Source organism: Hyposmocoma kahamanoa, unplaced genomic scaffold (genome assembly GCF_003589595.1).
Source record: "Hyposmocoma kahamanoa isolate Upper Pololo Valley unplaced genomic scaffold, ASM358959v1 94, whole genome shotgun sequence".
Taxonomy (NCBI): domain Eukaryota; kingdom Metazoa; phylum Arthropoda; class Insecta; order Lepidoptera; family Cosmopterigidae; genus Hyposmocoma; species Hyposmocoma kahamanoa.
Window position 1 is genome coordinate 3,149,400 of NW_020654878.1, and position 26,187 is coordinate 3,175,586.

At 34.5% G+C, this 26,187-nt stretch overlaps 1 protein-coding gene across 3 annotated transcripts; it reads left to right on the forward strand.

Annotated features, from left to right (window-relative positions):
- The first annotated feature begins 13,772 nt into the window (after nucleotides 1-13,772).
- On the forward strand, nucleotides 13,773-25,245 carry LOC113237791. 3 transcript variants are annotated; one of them, XM_026474453.1, is made up of 9 exons: nucleotides 13,773-13,887; nucleotides 14,070-15,402; nucleotides 15,486-15,696; nucleotides 17,591-17,710; nucleotides 19,866-19,962; nucleotides 20,131-20,229; nucleotides 20,723-20,855; nucleotides 22,378-22,489; nucleotides 24,262-25,245. In XM_026474453.1, the coding sequence occupies exons 1-9, from the start codon at nucleotides 13,837-13,839 to the stop codon at nucleotides 24,410-24,412; spliced, it is 2,307 nt and encodes a 768-aa protein (XP_026330238.1). In that variant the 5' UTR covers nucleotides 13,773-13,836; the 3' UTR covers nucleotides 24,413-25,245. The 3 variants fall into 3 exon arrangements, with proteins under 3 accessions (XP_026330238.1, XP_026330236.1, XP_026330237.1); XM_026474451.1 differs by having other exon boundaries at nucleotides 20,723-20,871; nucleotides 22,316-22,489; nucleotides 24,262-25,230; XM_026474452.1 differs by having other exon boundaries at nucleotides 13,779-15,402; nucleotides 20,723-20,871; nucleotides 22,316-22,489; nucleotides 24,262-25,227.
- Nucleotides 25,246-26,187: the final 942 nt, after the last annotated feature.

Consider the following 26,187-nt stretch of genomic DNA (forward strand, 5'->3'; position numbering starts at 1 on the left):
AGGTAAAAGTTCTATTGTCTACTTATGGCGAATGTGTCTATTGTTGGTCACCTTTCAATTACTAGTACAATTCATTTCTTGGCACCCCACTTGTATTACGCTCTATCATTAAGGTGTGTCGTAGATATAGAAAAAGGCTAGTAACTGAAAGAACGCCTTTATATTTATTGTATTTACTACTACTTTAGTATAAAATTAAATGTCGCCAGTGTTATGGAATTAAGGGTGCCAAACGTACCCTATTTAGTGTTTTATTGGCAGCTTTCATTTGAGAATCAAAGCCAGTAAAAACTGCCAAAGGAAAAAGCTTGAAAAGACAACGTTATTATTTCATAACACAAGGTTTTAAATGGTTAACTATGCACGACTTAATTCTAAGTGTGATGTATATAATTATAAAGGACGAATGTTTATCGAATGTGTCCCCAATCTTATATGTATACATAGATTTTGTATATCTATACTTACGGTTTTATCCTTGATACAAGGACGTTATATCTAAATAAGAGAAGTCTGTTTATGAATAATGTAAATAAAGTAATACCATTAAATGTTCAAAGAATTTGTACTTTCGGTCATACAAACTTCCAATATTTGTAGTTGGGTGTGGATATCATTATAGGTGTCTATTATTTACGTGTGGTGCTGGAGGAGTTTGGAATTACTAAACTGTTCTTCTGCTTTCTCTTTAGACTCGCTAGAATAAAGCATGTGCAAACGAAGTATTTTAAAACTTGAGATGATTGAAGATATTTGCAATATGAGAAAAAACAATTTTAAAAAAATTTTAGAAGAGAAAATTTTAATCGAAACTGAGACTGACAAGAGTAAATGCATTAATTTATTAGTATTAGACAGGTGCTTTAGAGTTACCTGAACAGATCATTCCTCACTAGTTAGTATAAAAAATTACACTATTGCAAGTACTGGCACTAGGGGTGCCAATAATTGAAATCATGTGTAATCTTAGGGCGATTTCATACTCCTCCATTGTTAGTATAGTATGTAGCATTGTAACTGTGACTGTGTGTTTTGTATACCTTTTTGGTGTGGTAGCAATGTATTATTCAATATTTATTGACAAATGTAATTTTAATCGTTGTTATCTGGACCAGAGGTTATAAGTTTTCTTGGATTACAGCTTTTTTAAAGTGTCGTGTGAATTCGTGGCATGCCATTAATGCACCAATGCTGAAATATTGTGATTCATTATGGCCTACGAGACAGGAATTATAGAAGGGGTGATAAACAAATTCGATCGACTACCAAAAACATTATTTTCAGTGTTACTGGCATGTTCGCGGTGCCAGTAAGTTTAAAATCATATAGACAGTGCTAAAGCACTAGTAATCTTGAACGAAATTTAACTTTAGCCAATTTAGTGTATATGTAAGAAATACATCAGAGTAAAATGCGAAGATTACGAACCGCGCTACATTGAAAAAGCTGTAGTCTCAGCGTTGATATTATTTATCAAAATATAATCTATTTAAAGTTTAATCGAAATTGTGTTATTAGTTAATAATAATTTTATGTTTCGTTGTTCTAATCGAAGTTAGCTTTAACATATCATGAACACACAAATACACGTGTGGCACAGAAAGATCTAAATCATTGATTCTTGTAAAGGGATATAATATATATATATATATTTTATATGATTATTTAAGCCAAACATTTTCGACTGTACACCGACTGAGCTGATGGTAGGCCAAATGTTTAATACGACTGCTGCAAGAAAAACCTAAACGACGATATTTGGAAATATAAGAAAAGTATTTTATTACGTATATATACTGTTTATTGTTTGATTGCACAACATTATTGCACGTGCAACGTAGATTTCCTTTTTTTTAAGAGGGAGTAAAATGACGTTTGCAGGTTTGCCATTTTTCGTCAAATTTTGAATAGTCATGTAGCTGTTGTTGGAAAGTTTTATCGATAAATTGAGAAAGGACTAACCAATTTCGAATAGTCGAAAATTTTCGGAAAAATTTCAGAATAATTAGAAAAACATAATTAAACTCATATTATGTTCTACGTTTGCATTGATCTTAATGTTTTATTTAGCATGAATTATAAAATAATATTGTATTGTAGTTTTCTATACCCTGTTTTGCTTATTTACACAAATTCTTATAGTAGAGTTCAATATCTTGAACTTTTTATAGGTGTCACTGTCAAATGTGGAAAAATATAGAAAAAATAAAATGGAACACTGGAAAGGGGAATATTTCGCAGAAACGCTTGAAGTGTGAATGTTATGCCGTTTTAATAATTAATTATTTCTTTTTAAGCACACGCAGAATTGTAAGATCTGCTGTTTCGTTCCGTACCTAAGTTGGGAGTGCGTCAGCAACGGTATGCTGAAGGCGCTGGTTCGAATCCAGTCGGATCGATGGAATTTTTCTTAGTATTCGATCTTTGTATTAATAATTGTAACATTTTTGTATTTCGTGAATCTTAATTTGTATTTAAATGAAACAAATTCGGCTTTTATTGCGTAAAATTAACGAAGTCGATATCGACTATAGTCGATACAATAGTTTTTATCTACTGTAATCACTAGCTACTTATAAACTGGCAACCCTTTTGCGCATTAAATTGTTATTTTACTCCATCTTGAAAAAAAATAGTAAGAATGTGGGATAATCAATCAAAATGACGCGTTGGAGTAAATAAAACTTGTTATATGTTACGAAAATGTGTTATTAATTTTGAGACCACTTTTGAAATAATTGCGTCGATTTGGGCAAACGCAACTATAAGGGTGAGGCCAAACGACCTTAATTTTGTGAGTTGTAAGTCGCGTTTTTTGAGTTGCGTAATTTACGTTCGACTGAAATTCGGTTTGGGCGCCAGACGACCGTATTTTATTCAGTTGTTGTTAAGCGTTTGTACGAGGAATTTGTGTCATATATTGTAATGGAGCAAGAAGTGTGTCTATTCACGCGCATCAACACTGAAGTGACCACTTCTCTCACCCCCTACCTTCACTCGCACAAGCACGTCACACGCTGCGACCGAAATTCAGTCGACCTCACCTTAATAATATATTATCAGGTTTATTTCTCACCGCAAAATACAAAACAGTATAAATCTTAGTAGGCACATATTACACTAGTATATGTAATAGTAAGATGGCTGGTGTTTGATACCTACATTTTAGCTGTATTACAAATCACTAGGCCTCCCTCACCCCTTGAATAATGCAACTAAAACTTAATTTAAGCATTCTTTCTCAGCCGATATGGAATAGATAATAGTAGATTGTACAACAAGTGCATAAAACACGTCACGAGTATATCAAGTTGAGGGTAAAATGGGTTTTATGAACGAGTTATACACTCTGCTTTTCGAGGAAATTAAACAGCAATATTATAAATAAACGATTATTTAATTAAAATTGAATGTAATATTACAACAATACCGCCAATGTACTACTTTTTTTTCTACACGTGTCTCAGTTATATTTTACTAGTTTTTATTTTTCATGCATTTCTATTTCTTATAACTTATTAGAATTACTGTTGCCTACTTTTTTAATTTTGTAAATATAACACGGATTAAAAAAACAAAAGTAAAACTTTATTTTATAAAATTCTAGTGTGCGTGGCTGTTGGCGCAGGCGTTATTGCCTCGGTCTTAAACGACGATTTTATTTTATGCACTAGAGCATAAAATCCTGTTTTATGCAGCCTACACCCAGTATAAATACGAACTATAAGAGCATGAGAAGTGAAAAGTATCTTGTTCTTAAACGAATTAATACACAACAGAGGATAATACCTCCCATCTGAATTTAAAAATATCTCCGAATTAGGTTGCTAACAGAAAGATTGCATGTTTGCAATTAATCTCGACTGCATGAAGTCGGTTTTAACTGCATGCAGTTAATTTTTTTTATATAAACACAAACAGTTACATACTAAACAAATAACAAACATTAAACAAACACGATTAAATATATATGTAATATATTCAATTGTAATTTTGTTTTACTTGACTTCGTTGTATTTCGATGGATTCTAAGTATAAGGGCCAAACTAACAATAATAAAATGAAGCATTCCCACAAAAAGGTGAAAATAATTAGTTATCTAAAATGGTTAATTAACTAACAATTTAACCATTTTATAATGAAATGAAGCATTTCCCACAAAGACAAGTATTTTCAATTGTAATATCGTGACATTGATAAATAACATTAAATAAATGATTCTATTCTATGAACCAACTGACAATTAAGGCTTTCTATGACTCCCGTGACACACGCGCGTAGTCTTATGGAGTTATAGTTCAAAATTTCATTTTTATACATATAGGAAGAAATTACATAAAATAAATAACAGATAAAAATTATATGTCATATAACCACATACTTACATTATATTCATACATACAGACACCCACATACATACATACATACATATACATAACAATACATATCAAATTAGTTACAATAATAATTATAAATACCATAGTAATAGAGTTTATGCGTGAAATCGTTATCAACTTCGTGCAGTCGAGGTTTCGGATAACGACTTCGCATTAACTGCATACAGCCGAAACCGACTTCATGCAGCCGAGATCGACTGCATACAGTTAATGCGTAAAATTGATTATGACTACACGCTTTGACTGCAAACATACAGTGAATTTGATAGCAGCGTTATTTATTGTAGTTTGTTCATTGCTCGTGGAATAGATAGCTGATGTGGCCAAAGAGTGGTGACAACAAGGTCGATGGCCTTGAATTTAGCGAAAATCCTTTGCATGCAAGCAGTGCACTGCTGCTTGTTGTGGCCATCTTTAGAGGAGGCCTATGTTTTGCAATGAGCGTCTGAAATGTTGAAGATGAGGATTTTTGTTCTATATTTTTCATGTGTAATTTAACTAATTAGCAATTACTTTATTACAGTATTTAGAAAAAATGTTTTATATTTGTAATTAATAATATAAACATTTCGTTTTATATTTTTTATAATTATTTTTAATAAGAAATATTAATTAAATAGAAATAGAAGTTCCTAAGTTTTCGCGATTATTACACATAGGAAATTAAACTATTTTTTTCGTATCTAACAGCGGTTACACACGGGCGGCGACTTCTAGCAGCGATATAAACGCGATAAAAAACGCAATGCAAATTTTAAATTAATTAACAAATTTATTTATTCAATGTATTTATTAATTTCTCTTTTAAATTTACAATTAACAAAATAAAATAATGTGCATAAACCAATACTAATGTATCGTACATAATTATTCAACATAAGAGACTGCATCGATGTAATCGCGCGTTTGTATCGATGCAGTCGCCCGTTTGCATCGACGCGATCGCCTTTAAATCGCAAGTGTATAAAAGTACTAAGTGCAAGTGCTAAAACTCGCCTTGTGTGACCAATCTACATCACGTATATTTGTTTTTACGCGACCATGGACTCTGTAAAGGACCCGACACGTTACGTCGTTGGTTTATTTGAAAAAACGAATATACGCAAAAAAATTGTTACATTTCGTCGCCTCACTTTCTCATACTCGTATCTTAAAGCACAAAGTTACTGGTTTTTAACTATTAATACATCAAAATTAACACCCTTGATAAGAAATTTAAAATAAATAGAAAGTTTTGCCATCTCCTGATAATGACTCTTGATAAGATAAGAGCTTAAGAAAGTAAGTCATCGATTTGTAACGGAAATAGAAGGTTTTAATTTTCGTTTTTTCGACAGCAACTTGTGTATTTGCTCGTGTGTATTTAAAAGGCTCTAAACAAAAATTATATGCCGTCAAAGTCGACTTTTCGACTACCTACTCAACTATTTTCGGATATAAACTAAAATTATATCTTCAGTCTTACGCAGACCAATAAACAGGCGCATAAACTGAACCAATATTAAATTTAGTTAGCGTTTGTCCGAATCAAGACTATAGTGAAAATGAATAAAATACGGCACGGAAAGCATGAAACTTTGAAAATACGTTAACCAACTCCGGACAGTTAATTAATTAATGGATAAACAGTATCTATAGTTAATTTCACATAGCATGGGTACGATGGCGTATGAGATTTGAAGGTTCTAGGGATGTAGTGACGTAAAATGAATGAAAAAAAAATTGAGATAATTCGTATCGAAGAGAGAACCGATTTAGGGACAATAAATTAAGAACAAATAATAAACACAATAAAAAGGATTCGATTATTTTGTTATTAAGTTGTTAAAAAACCATAACAAATAAAATCCCGAATAGCCAAATAAAAATTTAACAACAAAGCATAAAATCAACAACAGCAAAACGAAATTTGAATAATTACTCCAAAAACGTTATGCAGAATTCAAAACAAACAAAATCAACCAGCATACAAGGTGTATGCACTCGTATCGACGCTGTGTCAATCTGTGTGGAAAAATATTCCGTTTTACGCATACAACAACTGCCAACAACAACGTCTCGAAAGACCTATCTAAACTTAGTCGGTAATTTTCGCTTTGTACGGTATGGGTAGATAATTTGTATGGTTGTATCATTCTTTCGTGCAAATTCTCTAAAATCCTAGAAAAATGCCTTATTGTGCTGTTTTGGATTGTGAAAATAATAGCCGCATCAAACATATTATCCGTGTTGGTATTTCATATCATCGGAAAGCCTTATTTTAATAAATTGTCAATTTTCTGTTTATCGAAATAATTTGTTTGTTACTAGAAACTCCAATCCGTCGTCGTTCAGCAATTAACCGCTAGATCGCAGCACATCGAAACGACATAACTTGTAATAGTAGGCATTGATTGTATTGAACCTTTCAACGATATGCCAACAGGGTAAAGTATAAATTATATTAACAATTCAGAATTTGTTATTTCTTTTTATATTTGAAACTACGACCAATCAATATCAAGATATTGTAGTGTTACAACATTGACTTACAATTATATGGACGTCGGGTCCGCGCTAAAAAGTGTCCGCACTTGTAAGGCGCTAAAATCGTATACAGAGCGCGACACTCCGCTTTAGTCTTCATTTGTTCTACTGACAGCGCGATACTGCGATGACATAACAATTTAAATTTCGAACAGGTTGACTTGGGACATTTTTTTCGTGGTTTTTGTATTAGACCCGTCGTCCATTTATTTGTAAGTCAATGTGTTACAATTAAAAATGTGAGTTTTGGCGACATCGGTTCTGATAGTAATCAAGGCATAATGTCGCCTTAGTTTCTCAAACTCGTATCTTAAAGCACAAAGTTATCGTTAAGGAACTTCCATTGGTTTTTTTCTTTCGTGGTTTTACGCATCAAGTGCTTGGGGTAATTTATTTTTATCTTTATCACTTCTGATTCTATCTACTTAAAACTTTTTTAAACTTTAATAAATATTGTTTATTTTTGTAAGCTGGTTGAAAGAGTAGTTAACATGCAACGTAAAAATTTAAAATGCCACAGTACCCATCCTATGTGAAATGGACTATAATTACTGCAATAAGTCCACAAGTACTATAGTTGTTTTTAATATATAATTTTATGCTAATTAAGCAGCACATAGTATAATAAGTAAGAAAACTCCTGACTATTCGGCGCGAACATATCTACACTTCGCTAGAATCTTAGGGTTGTCACATTATTACTTTAGTTGTAAAAAAAAATTTTAAAAAATTAGTTGTACAAGTACTCAGTATTCTTATGCTATATTAATAACGTGATAACCTTTATTAAATGCAGTACTTACGTATTCAAATTTTTATACCAGCATCACGGATTGGTATATTGATTGAGTGTGAGTTAATGACGAACAATTTTGAATTTGAGGCAATCTTGTTCTAACGACAATAAACACGTCTACTATTTTGTTATTATTATTTATAACAAAGATCGAACACTTAGAGAATATCATTTGATCCGGCTGGATTCAAACTACCACCCTCAGGCAATCCGTGGCAGATGCTCTGGCAATTAAGCCACGGAACGAGCCAGCAGACCTAACGAATTTTTCTATGTGCTTCTTGCAAGAAGGCAGTTATTAATAATTATAACAAACTAGTGGTGTAATGTCACAAAAAATGATTGAATATCATGGTAATAAAACATTCAATCAACTTGAAATCTACTGTTTAATGTCATTTTTTTAACACAACGAACGTTTCAATTCTATAATGAATGACGCGTGCGACACCTCGAGATTATGCGAATGTGTGTATCCTTACACTGCGTGCGGTGGGCGCTCACACATGCAAACCGCGCTACGTTTGTATGGAGTTACCGTACTTATACTACGATTTTGTTTTGTTTGGTTTATGTTAGTTATTTAAGTGGTGATAAGGTAGTTACTTAATGGGAGGATATCAAAGGGTATTTATTGTATGTTCGACTGTCTATGTATCGATTGTATTAGTAGATAGATGATATCTATTGGACTTGTTCAGACATGTTTGCGGGAGAGGCCTAGACTATAGTTTCACACTTGCACACAACGTGTTTGTATTTAGACAAGTTGTACCAATGGTAAAAAATAATGAAGTATAAATATTTGATAAACAAGACAAACGAATATCTCGTAGTAGCACATTTCACGAGTACGTCTAACTTATTGAAATATTTCGATACCTCACACGTAAGTTGTTGTAAGTCAAAATACCATTTTTGGCTTTTAATAACTTAAATATATCATTCTTCTAATCAATTAATGTTGTTTACTTTCAAACATGGAACCTATAATATACAAAATAATATATGTTAAAGTCAAAAAGCAAAAAAATGATATTTTAACTTACAACAACTTACATGGGAGGTATCGATTTCAATTGTTTCATCTTATGTCCAATGGTAGAAATGGGTTTTCACTATCCGCAAACAATTCTGAACCTTATTTACTTGTGCAATATAGCATTTTAAAATTGTTCTTATAAACATTTGGTATATTCTATTGACGTTGAATTTTCCGAAATCTACATCGTTTTACTATACAATAACGTAATAAATGTTAAAATAAACGAAAAATAAAAACATGAAGATTTTAATCTTTGACTAATAAGAAATCTCTTTCTTATATTAATTACTAAAGTCTCTCACTAGATGTCACTTATGGCGCTGAAAACCGGAAAACCAGTACAAAGATCTATAACAAAAACACAGAAGAATTTCGTCAACTCGATAACTTGACCTGTAACTCAGTTGGTACAGAACAGCACTACGGTACAGCGTGGTCGTGGATTCAAGTTCCATCGAGTCGAAGAAGTTTTTCTTTGTGTTCGATTTTTGTATTAAAAAACATAACAAATTAGTGGAGTTATTTCACAAAAATGTCTTTATTTATAATAAGAAATACCTAAATTATTTGAACAGTAAGAAAAACACAGACAATTTTTACAGTTTTATAAATCTAACCCATCCATGGTACAATTACATGCCATCAAAGTTTATGGACTAGTCCACACACGACTCATATGGCGACTTTAAACTAAAATGACATGCCGTCAAAGTTTATAGAGTAGTTCATAAGTACGACTAACATCGGTTCTGGTACAAACTCGCATCTTCAAATTCTTCGATCGTGAAGGCGAAATAATGACTTAAAACTAAAATTACATGCCGTCAAAATTTGTGGAGTGTCCGTGATCGCCTCTTCCACAACTCTAAATATAAAATGAAATCTTCGGTCTTTTTCTTACTGATCACAAAGACGTGCACTAAACTAACAATAAGTGCAATTTACGTTGGTCATCTTCTTCTTATTGGTCTTAAGAATAATTATTGAACTTGTAGAATCTTTATAAATTGTAAAAGTGTTCTTAAACGTTGAATTTGTACTTGTACTAACGATCTGAACAATTTCGTGATTTTATCCCAAACAGGGTGAATAATTTATACATATTTAAATTTATTAATTGGTTTAGAAAAACTAATAGATACCTACTTAAAATATATAAGAGATCTTTTGAAATTGTGGTATTCAACAATTTTATTACCACAAAATTTTTGAATGGTTCTGAAAAACCAATTTTTAATCAAAAAACAATTCCTAAAAAAAGAGATGTGAAACAATTGATAACAAAATTATAATTTATTAAGATATAAAGAATAGATTTTTTTCCGGCTTATATTTCATTCACCCTGTTTCAGTTTACACTTGTTGGAATGTTACGATTGTGAAGCCAGCCGTCACCATACAAATAGCGAAAATGACTGTGTTGGTACAGAAACTACTAATATTGAAAAGAAACTGTCAAATAAAGGAATAATAACTTACTTTAGCCCAGCTCAACAAAATTAATTACTTTGTAAATACATATCAGTGTCCCTAATGCCACTGTTTCAAAGTACCTTGCGCTCTGGTATCGGAGTTTCACAATCGTCTTAATTCTTATGTGATACGTGATACTGGGTTTCGCAATCTTCTGAATTTTTATGTGATACGCGACACTGGGTTTCACAATCTTCTTAATTCTTTTGTGATTTGTTATGCTAATTGAGTCCCAAATGTTTAATTGGATTCGTTGTCGTCATTGACGACATTCGACGGTTGTCGTTCACCCTGTGTAACAAAGCCATTATATAATTGTACTATTTAAAATTTTCTGTAATAACATAAAGTGTTTGTATTTTGTCCATTTCAATTTTGGTCTAGTGTATAACTCTGACACCATATTATAAACGTCTTTGTTTTCATAGTAAATATACTTTATGATAGTTGTGTCATAATTATCTTGATTTGCATTGACTTACAATTATATGGACGTCGGGTCCGCGCTAAAAAGTGTCCGAACTTATAGGGCGTTAAAATCGTATACAGAGCGTCATTCACGCTGTAGTCTTCGTTTGTGCGACTGACAGCGAAGCAAGCAAAATTAGACAGTATTGCGATGACATTACAATTTAAATCTAACGTTTTAGCTTTTTCATATTCCTTTACATGTCACTACGTTTAAATAGGTTGACTTGGGACATTTTTTTCGTGGTTTTTGTATTAGACCCGTCGTCCATGTATTTGTAAGTCAATGTTGTTTTGGTACTTTTTACAATTATGTCTTTGTTACACCGTATGTGCGATATGGTTTTTAAAGTCATGTGTTCTACATTAACTTTATTATGTTTTTGACGAATCGTATCAGACAACATTTCAAATTTTATTTTCACAAACTTGGCTTGTTGATGCTAACCTATGTATATGCTTAATTTTAAGTTACAATTGTATTTACAAATAACAAAAGAAATAGACTAGAAACATAAGGACCTTAAAATAAAGATTACTATGAAAGTCTACTTATCTGACTGTACTTGACATAGCCGAACATGTACTTTATAGTAATTGGACATACAACTTTTGATCTCAATTCACCGAGTTTTTAAACAGTTAATAAATTATGGGTACCTGTCGTTGTGATATTGTACTTTTGAATAGTGCGAGCAAGATTCGATGTGGATTAAATGGTAATGGCATATTTTAATGTATCTATATCGTTTTATTTTTAACATCCTTATTTTGTCGGTAGCTGTACCTAGACTTGTGAAAGTGCTCGTCCAAGCAAGTACTCAAATTCAAATAATCTTGATTTAATAGGTAAGCAAATTACACTTGATATCGCCATGATTAAACTCTACTGCTCATTCGTAAGACAGATTCACAGACCACATAAATACTAAGATATATTCCTCAAAGAAGAATGAGCAAGAGACTCTAGGAGTTGCTCTTTACAATATTTATTTCAAACATGACAGATCAAGACTAACTGCAAAAGTTAAACGGGTCACTACCACCGATTTTTGTCACCCAAATGCGCAGAAGCGGTAACCCATCACTAACTCGAATTATTTTTCTCCGAAATGACGTTTGTTCGAACTTTCATTACAAAATTAAAATAAATTAATTATAACGAAACCATTGTTCTTTCAGAATATGTTGGATGTTTATCGCAAAGACAAACACACAACTTTTCACCTCATTATAGCGAGGAAAATATATATTGCTGCCGTCAAGCATTAATGTGAGCAATACTGCGTTCCGATTTTAAAGGGTAAAGCCCGGCGCCCATTGGCGGGATGATACGTCAAGAAATGGTAAGGTTTTGAACGGTAAGGGTGCTGGTGAAATTACAGGCACATGGCTTGTCAACTTATATCTCAGAGTGACAAGTTGACAAGCCATGTAGCATAAGGAATTTGAAAGAAAGAAAATGCATTTATTTTTGTTTACCACATCAAGACTACAACGACACCACAAAAAAAACAGAAATAAAACAGAAGAAAAACAAAACTTAATCAAAACATTCAACGTAAAACGTAAATAAATGGTGACCGTCAGGATGGCTGGTCGCCTGTGGCATCTCGCATTGAATGTATATTCAAGAATTGCTACCTATTTGCTACCTTGTCTAAATAATGGTTACCTTTGACCAGCCATTCTGATATTAGAATGGCTGGTCGCCACTTTGTTCAGCATGAAGGGAGCAGATTTTCCAGAAGTATTACCAATAATTGCTACTTTCATGAATTAAAGGTATGCGCTTCTTATCTACATTAGTTAAAAAATATAAGCGATACAAAATTTTACTGAGATTTATTTATAGAGAATAAGGAATTAAAAATATACAACAAATTGTATTATGAGTGTAAAAAGATTATATCGAAATGGATTGCGAGAAAAATATATGAAGAAGGCGAGGCTCTGCTTGACGTCCACTCTTAAATACACGTACTTACCCATACATAACACACACGATAATTTTAATATTTTTGTAATTTTGAACGGTATATTGAGAAATGAAGGGTACAGGAATAAAAAGGGGTCATCAACAAAAAGATTAATTAGAGAAAATGGCTAATTATAAGTTTAAACCTTAATTATTCGTTAAAGAGCCAGAATTAAAAGTTATTCTCTGTATATTGTACATTTCACTTGCCTATAACATTACTGAAATCATCATTTTTAACCATATGTTCAATCATAACAAAGTTGTGTCATTTTTTTTAAGGTAACTTACAAATTAACATAGCAAAAAGGGGCTGATTGCTGCAATGTGCCCCTTATTACCTCTTTGACATAGTGTTTATAGGTAACCAGGAAATAATAAAAAATAATTAATTTGCAAAAGTTTATTAATTGAAGCTATACTTTCTTTCACTTTCCATTTTATCGAATTACTTTTCTACTCGAAATTCGCAAGAACACGCACAACTTTATCGAACGAACCACGAAATCTAAAAATGTGTTTGACGTTCCTAATGTCAACGCGCCAAAGTATGACAGATCGTTCAAAATGGCTGCGCAATGGGTACGTTCTTGAATTGGACTGGAAAATGAGCACGTTTTTCAACGCTTCCGCATGTAAGCCCCTATTAGTCATTTATGGACTGTTTATTATATGGGTTTACTGTGGACTGAGCCCATTTCAAGCTGTTTTGAATAAATCACGTCAATGGCATGTTTGAAATTTATCAAATGAAGATGGTAGGTTGAATTTTACCAAAAATGTCGATGAGCCCCTTTTTTTCGTGTACCCTTCAAATGTGTTTTGAATGATTAGTTGGTTTTTTGTAATTTAATACGTGTAGCGAATGAAGAGCGGTGCCTCCTGACACAGGCTATGGTTAAAAGGAGACTCCAGCCACTATTGTTCAAGAAACCAAGTTTTTAAGAAATAAAGATTTTATTATTATTATTATTGTTATTAGTAATACAATTGAAAAGTTTGGACTCTTTGCTTTCATAAAGCCATATTCCTATACGACAAAAAAATACGGAATTCTTCGGAGTTGACATTTTCCAGGTTTAAATTGTCATGGCCCGTCAGAATTGCACTGAAATGTTTATAAATACATTAAATGAAACGTAGATGACTGTTGATGTTTCAATTATATTGTTTTTCAAATTATTTTTCAAAATTCTCTAATATGGTATGTATTGTACCAATACTGCTAAACAGATACCTGTAGTACTCACTTTGACAATCTTTTAGTGACCGTCCTGAGATAAGAAAACTTTCTTACAACCCGCAAAGTAGCCCTTCGTTTTAGTGTAGTTTAGGCTGTTGTGAATATTGACTGCATTAAATTGTGTTTATATGGCTGCCAATCAGGAAGACGTCGACGAAATTGAAGACATTGTAGGTCAAGTGACCTACACAGATTCCCAAAAAAGTATTCCTACCACGTTAACTTCCTCTCGCGTGTACTCGTCTGACTTTACGGATAGTAGTGAAGACAGGAACAACTCGTCTGGCAAGGAGACGTACCTAGTAGAATGCGACAGCGAAGACAGTGAAAGGACCTTTCCTCTACGCCACACTGCTAGTACTATCATCATCAACGACCACCAGAAAAAATCGGTCGCTCTCAATGTCAGCGTTCAGTGCGCTAATAATATCTTAACTAAGTCTACCACCACCAGCCTTCAAAGATGTTCCATTCTAGCCCAAGAAACTTTCACACAGACCAGCAAAACCATCATAGAGCTGGCCGAAAAAGAAGGCATGATTAAGGTTCCACACAGCAATTCTCTTCAAACACAAACGTCCATCATGTCCATTACAGAAAATAAAACAGTAGAATACAGAATAGAACTATCTAGTGCCCATAGCACATTTTCAAAGACAGAAATTGTTTCAAACACTCGAAAAGACACAAAATACATTAATGATACTTTCAATGGCACGCCTCCTCATTCTATAGACGAAAGCACTTCAAAGTTTCCGGTTTCCATATCGTTATCCGAGGAGAATGTTTACAATGACGTTAATAGAAGCGCAAGTAGCTCTGATCAATTAATTAGGATACTAACGGACGATTCTGAGGATACAATTATGAGTGACGTATGTAACGTGCGTGATGAAATAAACACTTCAAATTTTCATGAATTATCGCTGCCAGGCTCTGATATGGAGGAAGACTCTCTCAGGAGTGACAGTCCAAGAAGTGGAAATGGGAACACATACTGTGACATAAAAGAGCTCCGAGAAAGGTTAGCTGAAAGCGATGTGTACAATAATGAACAGACGTTTGATGTCCCAGATATTATACGCCTTGGCGGTACTTTGACGCCTTTGACTGAAGAATCAAATGTTAGAAAAGAGAGTTCAGTTGAGATATCTCCGCCAACAGATGTTAGTGGTGATGCAAATCATGATAATAACGTTGAATTATTATTTACTAGCAACACTGGGCTGAAAGTGAAAATGATGAAGAACAGTGAGAATAAAAAAGAACCATTTAAGTTACCTCCGATCAATCCAAGACACCACTCTCGTCCTAACAGCCCGCCGTTATTGAATTCGCTATTTAACAACAATTCAAATAGTTTAAACAAGTCAGGCACATTGCCTAGTCTTTTCGAGAAGAACAAAGATAGATGGGAAATAAGAACGAAAAATTTAGCATCTGGGGAGAGTCCCCATATTTATGACTCACGTAATGGTAAGCGCTCGTATTTCATTTACATATTTATAAAGTTTATAGATCTCGGTGAATTCTTCAAACAAGCATTTTATAATTTTTAGCTTCTCCGCTACGGAAAGGCATTCAATTGCCTCCAATATGTGCAGAGAGTCCCAATCAAAATAACGAGAAATTTGACGTGTTTTCAAATCTGAAGAGAACTAAGACCAATGTTTCAAGTTTTTCTGAGCAGGATGCGATTAGCATCAAACAAAAAATAAAGGAATTGAAGTCGGTTACAAACAGACGTTTGAGATCATGGTCACAAACCAGGTCAGTTTGTTGGGACAATTAAACGTAGGATATCTGTTATATACTCCCGGACACATAATTCCAGCCACCTCGCGTTTTTGCCTTAAAGGGCTAGAATACAAAAATTGTGTTATCATCGAAGAAAAGGTTTCCCCCAGTTTTGCAAGTCTGAATTTCCAAAAAGGACTTATGGAGTTGACTTTTAATATTCTAGTTTCAAAATTGCGTAGGACAGTTCTTGATCAATCAAACATTATTTAAGCATGGTTTAAGCTTAGGACATTCAATACTGATGCGAGGTGGCTCGAATTATGTGTCCGGGAGTGTATTAACACGAAAGCGTCATGCATACAGGAAATAAGTTTTAGGAAGTGGATACGGCAGCCTTTAAAAATATACATGAGCTCTAAAAGGTCCTGTACTTGTAATTGTGCTGGTTGTCTTTACCCTTTAACCCCGAAAACGAAATGGTTAAGATAAAGGTACTTGGCGAATTGCAGTAAAACTTCTTACCACTAGCAAACCCTACCATTAGCAAATCCTTATCATTAGCAAACCCTAATAGTGTGCTGCATCAGGAAATTAGTTATGGTAAAAAAAATCATTCATTTAAATGGACGTACCTAGTTAAGCAAAAAGGATGCAATCCACAAAATTATTAAAAAATTAGTTACGTGTACCAAACGGTTCCTAAAGTCTAACCTCTTAGATCAGCAAAAAAATCCAACATACAAACATAAATAAACATCTCTGGAGTTACATGGCATGATAAGTTTTGAAATAAAATAAGTGGGAGAAACATTTTTAAACTTCAAACTGCCATATCTCGAAAGTGAGCAGATGTGGATTGGATCCTTTTTGTTTAACTACGTCCAAATAGCCATGGGAAAGAACTATTCATTCACTTAAACATTTTGATGTCCTCATAGACCCAGCGGCTTATATATGGGCGCTGGATGAGGAGATACGGGTTCGATTTGTAGAACCGAAGTGGGAACTTAAACATTTCTAAATTGGCTCTGGCCTGGATGTTCTGGGAAGTGCCCCGAGTCAATTCCGTTGCTCTGGTACTTAGTTGAGACCAGGCAATTAATTATAACAATAATAATAACGCACACACTCATAGTCCCGCACCAGGGAAACCCTGTATCGCCTGTGCTATGGACACACATATAGGCAACCACAAATTACAGCCAAACTCACGAGAGGAATATTTGTAGGCCATACAAATACTTCTCCCGACCTGGGAATTGAACCTAGGTCCTCTGCATTGCAATCCAGGAAGGTAACCGCTCGGCCACTGAGGCAGTCTATAATAAGTGTAGTTATCTGGTGGGTTGTAAGCGTTAGTTGGTTAGCTAGATGTTTCCCTTTGGCGGCATGTACAATCAATGCCCTAAGGTACCTGACCCCCTAACCGACTACTTGTTTCTGAGTAGATCAGTGTGAAGAAAGTTGTTAAACAAACAATGTTTAACTTGCGAGCCGAACAAAATCATTTTACGGCATGATTAATGAACAGCGTTGTAAGAAACAATTTCTGCCAATCCATCTTTAATTACATTACATAAATACAAAATTTCAATCACAAAGCTGGAATACCGTTCCGGAAAAAAAGTGTAAATTTTCTGTTGAATACGTAAGAAGACTCGGAACCTATCAAGAAGAGAAAGGGTATCTTAGCGTATCGATTCTACGTATGACTTTAATTTATCAATTATTGGATTATGTTTAAAGTTAACCTCTTGCAACGGTGAAAGAGAAGATGTCGAAGAAAATTCACAACACTTGGAAAAAATGTGCAATCTCCAACCCGCATTCGACCAGCACGGCGGTCTATGGCATAAACTCTTTCCTTGCCCTTGTAGGGAGAATAGACGGCTGTTGATGATTCATATTATTATTTATGGTACAGGAAATCAGAAAGAAGAAGTAGCTCCCCCGGTAGTATCTCATCGCCTGATAGATGTCTGTATGACCGCGGGTGCGACGTGGTTTGTATAGATCTATTGAAACGACTGCACTCTTCATCGTGGTAAGTCTTTCATCGGTCGACTGAACTTATAGTGTAATCTATCCACAAATAGAGAAAAACATGCCTCCTACAATACGTGTTGCGGACCTGGCCCTGCTCTCGTTCTCCGACCCACATCCATCTGAAACAATTATTGTCAAATAAGTAGTACTCGAAGCTTCATACTTTGACATTTGTAATCATATTTGACTTGACGTTTCTCTTTTAATATGTTCGAGTAGGTACCTTAGACTATTTAAACCAATTTTTTCCATCCTCTAAGACTTCGACTATGGGCACTAAAGGACATGTTATGTTGACATATATAAGTCAGACATTATATATACGAGTATATGATGCATTTCGACGTTGAAAACATAAACATGTTATTGTCTTTGTTTAACCATTGCGTGCCGTCTTAAGCCAAAAGAGATAGCATTACATTGGTCTGTGTCAAACACGGGAATTGAAAATACGTAACGTCAACTTAAATGCCAACCGTGTCCATTTCGCAGTACATGAGGTACATGATACGGTTGTCAAAGGGAAGTACATCAAAATGTCAAAACAAATGTTTTTCCAAGTATTTTATTGAATTATTCGCATGTATTGTAATAAAATGGACAAAAATATTGACAGTGAGAACATTTAAGTATTGATAAAAATGCGTCGCTGCAGCATTAAGGGGTGCGGCATTAGAAAAAGCCGAAATCAACCGAATGTTACATTACACGTGTACCATGTTATTTTTCTGTCGATAAATCATACAATAACCGAAATATCTCATGTAATTAAACTCATTTAAGTAGTTTATTCATGTCTTGCTGAATTTTGCTTTGGTTACTTTAGATTGCCTGTTTGTTAGTATATTGTGATGATTGTTGATAACGATTATTTTGAGATAGTGTTGTTCTTGTAAGCAGACATATTATCAATATTCTGTTATTAAAATAAAACAATTCACTTTGTGAGGTTCAATTCACGAGGTTTTTATTATTTCATTATTATTATTTTTAAAGTTTAAAGAAAGAAAGAATGGTTGGAAATTATAGGACTGCGGAACATAAACATTAGATCAAATGCCATCTTCATTTGATCGCTCCATTTTGAAGAGTCAAATTTTAATAGAACTTTGAATGTAACTAGATTACATGATAATGCAATTCCATCGTTAAATTTATTGGTAAATAACTTTATATTTAATTTTGATTAAAATGGCTCATTACTTGCCTAGTAATAATAGCCTAGTATTAATCATACTTTGATTACAGTAAACTACAAGATTTGCAAACATAAAAAGCAGCTTCAACATTCAAGTCACACATTTGGATGTCGATATTAACTTATCTATGATTATGGTACAACACTAAATTCGCCATTTGTGTGGTACAATTTTGGTTTAGGTAGGTACGTTTATTTCGTAAATAGGGCAGCTCCTGTCCTCTTTTTTTTCCATCCTCGAAGGTCGAGTATTACTTATTTGACAGTAATGTTTCGGACGGAAATGGGAGTAGAGTTCCAGAAAACGGCCTTATGGTTCAGTCACGTCATAACATCACCTTTTTTAGACTGAAAGACACGCACGCGCGTTTTCGCATATTTCGTTTTTACTGATTTTTGTTAAAGAAAATCTTATAAACTTCTTGCTCTAATATATTATTAAAGTATCTTGCTCAAATATAGAATATAGTATCTGAAACAGGTATAATCTAGGAAATGAAACAATTTTTCCGGACTTAAAACGCGTATATTTGTTTTTTCAAACAAACTAACTTTTCGGGCCCTTTACAGGTCCCATGGCCACGGTTGTTAACCGTTCAAATATACAATATAGTATCTGAAAGAGGTAATAATCTAGGAAATGAAACTATTTTTCCACTGTTGACACCCGTGACGATGGGACCTGTAAAGGGCACGAAACCTTGGTTTGTTTGAAAAAACAAATATACGTGATTTAAATCCGGAAAAATAGTTTCATTTCCTATGTATAATAATCGCTAAAACCTACGAACTCGATAGGTATAATCTAACTAATTAAAATGCTAACTACAGACATTATTGCGTTTACTACATTTCACATCACATCAACTTGTGTAGAGTCTTGTAGAGAGAGTTTTGTAGAGTCCAATAGAATTTAAGACAAGGGAAACACGTTTAGAATTTCATAATGTTGCAGGCATGAGCTAATGGAAACTTTGGAAGAGATACCATCAGCTTTAGATAAATATTGGCGCGTGATCTCGGAATGGCGGATCACTGATCTTATAAGAAAAGTATGTTTTCTAAATAACAGAAGGTATCTGTTAAAACTTATGCAATATTACATTATTACGACAGTGAGAATGCTTACTTATGATCGATTCTGAATATTAATTTTGTTAATAACATTAACATGATTCACGTAACGTTCATTCGGCCTTTAACGTGAATTATGTTCGTAGGTGACAATGCTTATAGAATCAGCTCGCCCACAAGTTGCGCGAACAGCGTGCAAGTGCCTGGCGACCATCTTGAAAAACACTAACTACACTAAGAAACCCGTACGTCCATCTTCTTCTGTCGTTAATCACTTTTATCATACACGATAACGCTTTTAATGCGTTTGAAATGTAATTCATAGTTAGTCAGGGCTAGTGCAAACTGGCAGACGGAGGGAAGAGGATCTTATACCAGCCAACGCACACTCAAGGAGGACATCTCTTATAATACTGCGAGCGTCCGCCAGCGTACCACAGTGTCTACTCCCTCCTATTTGCCGCTACCCTTGCGCATTAAGGCGGGCGCCGGTGCATAACCGGTTGACTCGTTGTTGTGTGTCGTTGTCGTCGTTGTTGCATAATTTAAACATTGACAAATTTAATATCCTCTGCCTTCCCGTCCACCCGTTTGCGCTGGTTCTTAGACTCCTGAAGTGAAGCCATAACCTAAAATTGAAGGGACTTTGCACTGGCGTCGTTCCATAAAAGCGTGATAAAGAAGTAGGTCGCGCGGGTCATAATTACGTCAATGAAAGTAACGTAATTATGCCAGCAGGATTTCCACGAGGCGATATCATCGTTGTTGGTGAAGACCGGCTCTTACAGCCGCACCGTGCGACGCGCTGCCAACGTTGCGCTGGATGACGTCATTTGCAACGTTGATCTCACGCACGCGGTCACCGCGCTATGCGTGCACGGCACTGGGTATGACTACCACTATTTCTATTATAATATAATTGCAGTCCCAAGGTCATGATTTCGACTTCGGTAGCTGTAGAACTCCTTTCGGAAGAATTCGTCCGGAAGAAATACTGCCATATTACCTATTTCTGCCGCCAAGCAGTAATGTGGGCATTACCTACTGCGTTCCGGTTTTGAACTGCAAAGGTCTTGGTGAAATTACAAGCTCATGGGACATGGGACTCAAATCTATGCAATTTAAAGCTCTGAATTGGACTGCAACTGCAATGGGCAGGCGTGTCGCTTACCATTAAATGCACAATTTGTTAGTCTCATTATTTGGTACCATGAAAAAAAAGACAAATCGAGAACGGCTCCGTTATCAAGCGTATTTTTAATATAAATCCTGTTTCGCCTCTCTACAAGGCATTATCTCATGAGTTGTTTCTTGTTTGACGCTAAACAAAGAACTTTCTTCGAAACATATGTCGGGTATTTTTTTGGTGGTGTTGTTTGTGACTATAGTTACGTTTGTGTCATTTATTTCTTTAATTTTATCCGGAGAGAGGGTGGGAAAATTAACTGCATGAAAAAAATATTCATCATAAGCGCAGCTATTTTACACGATTTGATCTCCACTGTTTTCACGAAGTTGTTGTATTGAAATATTATAGTAAATAATTAACATAGAAGCTCAAACTTCATACATTAGAATAATATTATTATAAGATTTTACGCCGGCCAAATTCATCGGCAGCGGCGGCGGCGGTATAAAAAAATCGTCATCACAACTGTAATGTTTATTGAAATATTTTTTGCCATAGTTGTTTGTTTTGATGCATCGAGCATATAACCAGAAATAGAGACGAAATAAGGGCCATATATTCCTGGTAACACATTAACGATACAGCTCTTATAAATATCAACTCTCGTTTGCACTGAAATATAGACAGACCAACTACTGACATGTGTGTACGTCTCCGTATATTCCAAAAATATTATTTATTTATTGGTGGTGTAGGAAAAACAGCAAAACATCTAATTACAAAACAAACGGAATCACATTTCATCGGTAATTAAATATTAAATATGTAATTTTGCAATTTTCGTCCATTATGCCATAATGGACGCTCATTAACTCAAGACGACTGCTCAAGTTAACTGGTCGATTTGAAGTGAAACAGTTGACGACAACCATTGACGTCACCCGTCAATTGTTTCGAACTCGGGCTAACCAATCGGAGCGCAGTTGTTGCAGAACGATATGGCAGAATAGTTTTCAAACAAATTAAATGACATCTCGTCTCTATTTCCGGTTATATACTCGATGTTTTGATGACAACAATTGCTAGCTGCAATATGGTATTATTTTGTTGATATTGGGTCCTTTTGTATTTCCTGAATTCGTAATTGATTCCTCGGATACCTTTTCGTTGTACTACTGTATTCTATATTTTTCTCCAAACAGGCACAAGAGTGGGCTTGTAAGATGTGCAGCAGCCCGTCTTCTGGTGGTGTCGTGCGCGCTAGCGAGCGGAGGTCGAGACCTGCTCCGCACCAGACCCGCCACAGCCGTCACTGCCAGGCGTCACGCGCTTAGAGCTCTGTCGGCCATGTTGGACGATAAGAGCGCTGATGCCCGGTAAGTAGGATTATAAACCTTATTTCGTACAAGTAAAGGCAACACTGAATTAATTGAAGCTACTACACACTGAAAAAGAAACTGACTCTTATCAAATGGATCTTATGAAATAGTCACACTTCTTGATTTAAGAAATCAAATCATATATTATTGTGATTGATTCAATTAAGCAGTGTGAATGTCTCAGTAAGTAGTGTGAAAGATATAAATTCTGTATATTTTTCAAGATTATACGAATAAAAAAGATCACTATGACTTTGTTTGAGCAGGTCATTACGTCTCTGGTGCTCTCGTGTTTGTCTCTTAGGCACTCGAAAAAGTGATATGTCGAAGTATGTAGGTATGTATCGTTGCCAAGTCGACCTTATTTGGGCTTTGTTTCGTTTATCAGTTATGTATAGGTAAATCTGTCGTTATTCTGATGAAGGTACAGTCATTTTCATTAATATTTGTTTCTAGACAATTTTCATTCACGTTCACGGCAATGATGATGTTATCTGGGTTTTTACCCATTTCTGTCGAAAATCGTGGGCGAAAACGACCAATGCGGAATTTGGTATAATTCCATAATTATTACAAATTTCGATGTACAGAGGAACTCCACGCAATGTCCACATTGCAATCCTGTGGATTCTCACTACCAAGGATGCACATTACGTTCGATTTTTATGAAAATGATTCAAGTGCATACGATCTTACGATTTTTTATATCGATTTATTTCAATTCGATTCAATTTAATAAAAAGGCAAATCGAATCATCTAGACCAGACAGCAATAAACATTTTGCAACAATATCATTAGAGAACAATGGCAAAATCATTCTTAAAATAATTCGTTAGCGTCTTCAAATGTCTTAATTACAAGTTTGAATAAAATAAATTCACTAGGTTTTTCAAATTATAATAGTGGCCTGTCTAAATCTGGAAATAAAATCATATTTAAAAGAAACTCTAAAGACTAATTAGTATGTAACCGGACTGATATCTACAACTATCAGTTTCTTACTTTCGTAACGTTGAGCGAAATCTAGCCCCCAAAAAAAGAAATTTCAGTACCTACGTATCGATATGGTCAGCATTTAGTTCACGTAATATCAATACTATGTTGAGTGTGTGCGTTAAATGTACTGATTCGACCGATTTGCAATAAGCTAATAAAATTGTTGTGAAATTAACTACTTCATTACAAAAAATAAAGTCGATAATTCCTACTCCAAAATACCACGAGAGAAAATGGTAAAAACTGACAAAAAAGTTCCCAAAACAAAAAAAAAAAAAATTTGTGTTCAAGTTATCAGTGCCATAGTCTGTGGTATGTTATTAATTAACTCAGTTTTTTGTTATGGGTTGACTTCATGCCTTTTGTCCATACCGTATACAAAATAATTTTGTAGTTTCTGTAGTTTATTTTGATATAATAATACACCGAATATATTTTATTAAATTACGTAACACATAACCTCCGAAACTTCTAACTGGAATATCTTTATTTCCTGACTTCTCAGAATAGTAAACCCAAAACAAAATTTGTTGAAGGATTTCAAGTCCATATTTTCACATATTTTTCATAAGCAGACGCATACAAATTATGATTAAAATAAAATTTAATAAAATTTATATGGTAGTTTGCCATTGTCCTTTGAACAAAACTCGACTTACAACATATATTTCCTTTCCTAAATGGTTTTTGTTTTTTGTTTGTTTTGTGGTTGTTGTCTTGTGAATGGGCTTCTGGACCTAATTACTCTAGCTGTTCTCTCAATTCTTCCTAGGAAATATGCAGAGCGTCTGTTTTCCATGCTTCGTCCTCTATCTAACTTCGAAGCATTCTACTTGACGGATGTGGACATGGAAACGGCTACGAAACAAATGAAGAAATACGAGCAGATGCTAGCCTGCGGACCTCCCAAGAAGGATAGATGATATGACGTCATATTGGTGACGACTTAGATATTAAGGTCACATTCCTTACAGCACGAACTGCTGACACGTAAAGGAATAAAGTTTATAAATTGTTTTTTTCTAGTTACTTATACATGTTCACACTGTAATGTTTGTGTGTGCGTGATATTATGTAGAGATTGAGAGAATAATTTGACTGGGAAAGGAAAGTCCAATGAGTACTAGTAAATGTGACAAAATAAAGTTTTGTTGTGGGTGTTCGTATCCAAAAAAAAAAATCTAAACATCCACAACTTCCTGAGGTAGGTCCATAAACTGTCACTTTTCCTGAAATACTAAATTGATCATAATGCATGAGTTACAAGGCATATTTTTAAATCACTTTGTGGCCCTACGCATTTATTTGCTATGCAACAGACTTCTGCGTTTGAGACCGCAACTGAACTTTTTCACATCTGTTTCCGTTTCCGCAACTTTTATAGCGGAAGAGATGGATGACGAGATGATCCGCATCCGCTTCCATTTCCGTAATGATTTACTTGTCACGTCTATGTCTGTTTTTGTTTCCATTATGACACTTCCGTCGCATCACTATTTATAGCCATACATAATCTCTAGATTTGCCTTTTCCAGCGAAACGCGAACGTTGTATCTCGAATCTTTTAGTGCTATTCTGACATGTATATGTATAAAAAAACTAAAAACGGCAAAAGGTAATTGAAAATTGAATGATGATATCGTAGGTCATAATGTGTAACTTGCTAGTTAATGCAACAAAAATAATAATATTTAGTTTTGTTTGCTTATGAATTACGTAAAAATTTTTAACGTTCTTTTAACTATAGTTTGTGAACAGCCTAATTTACTAGAACTGTTTTATCAAGTTGTTTTTGCAAATAATTTACTTTAAGTACGGTTTTAAACTACTTGTGTGGTCTTGTGTTTAAATTTTCTTCCGATTAATGTAAAATAAGTTACTGAGATTGATAGTAAAGAATTTTATCATAACATCTTCTTTTAATATTATTTCTTCAGACGTTTTAGTGATTCTGATCCGAGAACGTACGTACCCTGGGCAACAATCGGCGGGTACCGTACGCAGATTGGGCAAATTCTTCCACGATGGCATGCAGCGCCGGCGTTACCTACGGTGCAGGGTATTCAGCTCACATGTGGTATTGCTTCCCGACATCATCTACTGCCATGCCTTAATGAATGTTTCCAGGATGGAAAGAACAGTAGTGCGCCTGGTGGTAAGCGACACGCCATACTGTTGCAGTGCCACTCAGAGCTTTAAATTGCAAAGATTTTAGGGGTTCTGCCGCTGCGCCCGTTACCCTGAATTATAAGTTGACAAGTTTCATATGCCTACAATTCCACCAGCATCCTTACCCTTCCAAACCGGAACGTAATAATGATGCTCATACTGCTTGGCGGCAGAAATAGGTAAGATGACAGTGCTTCTCTGGACGAACTATTCCACAAGGAGCTTTATTGGCACTAAGTATGCCATCGATATGATAAGAAGAAGAAGAAGAATATGAAGAAGACTTAATATTTATATAAAATCAAAAGACAATCATAGAAGCGGTAATTTTGTATAAATGTTTACTTCTTATTCATTGACTTACAAATAAATGGACGACGGGTCTAATACAAAAACCACGCAAAAAATGTCCCAAGTCAACCTATTTAAACGTAGTGACATGTAAAGGAATATGACAAAGCTAAAACGTTGAATTTAAATTGAAATGTCATCGCAGTACTTTCTAATTTTGCTTGCTTCGCTGTCAGTC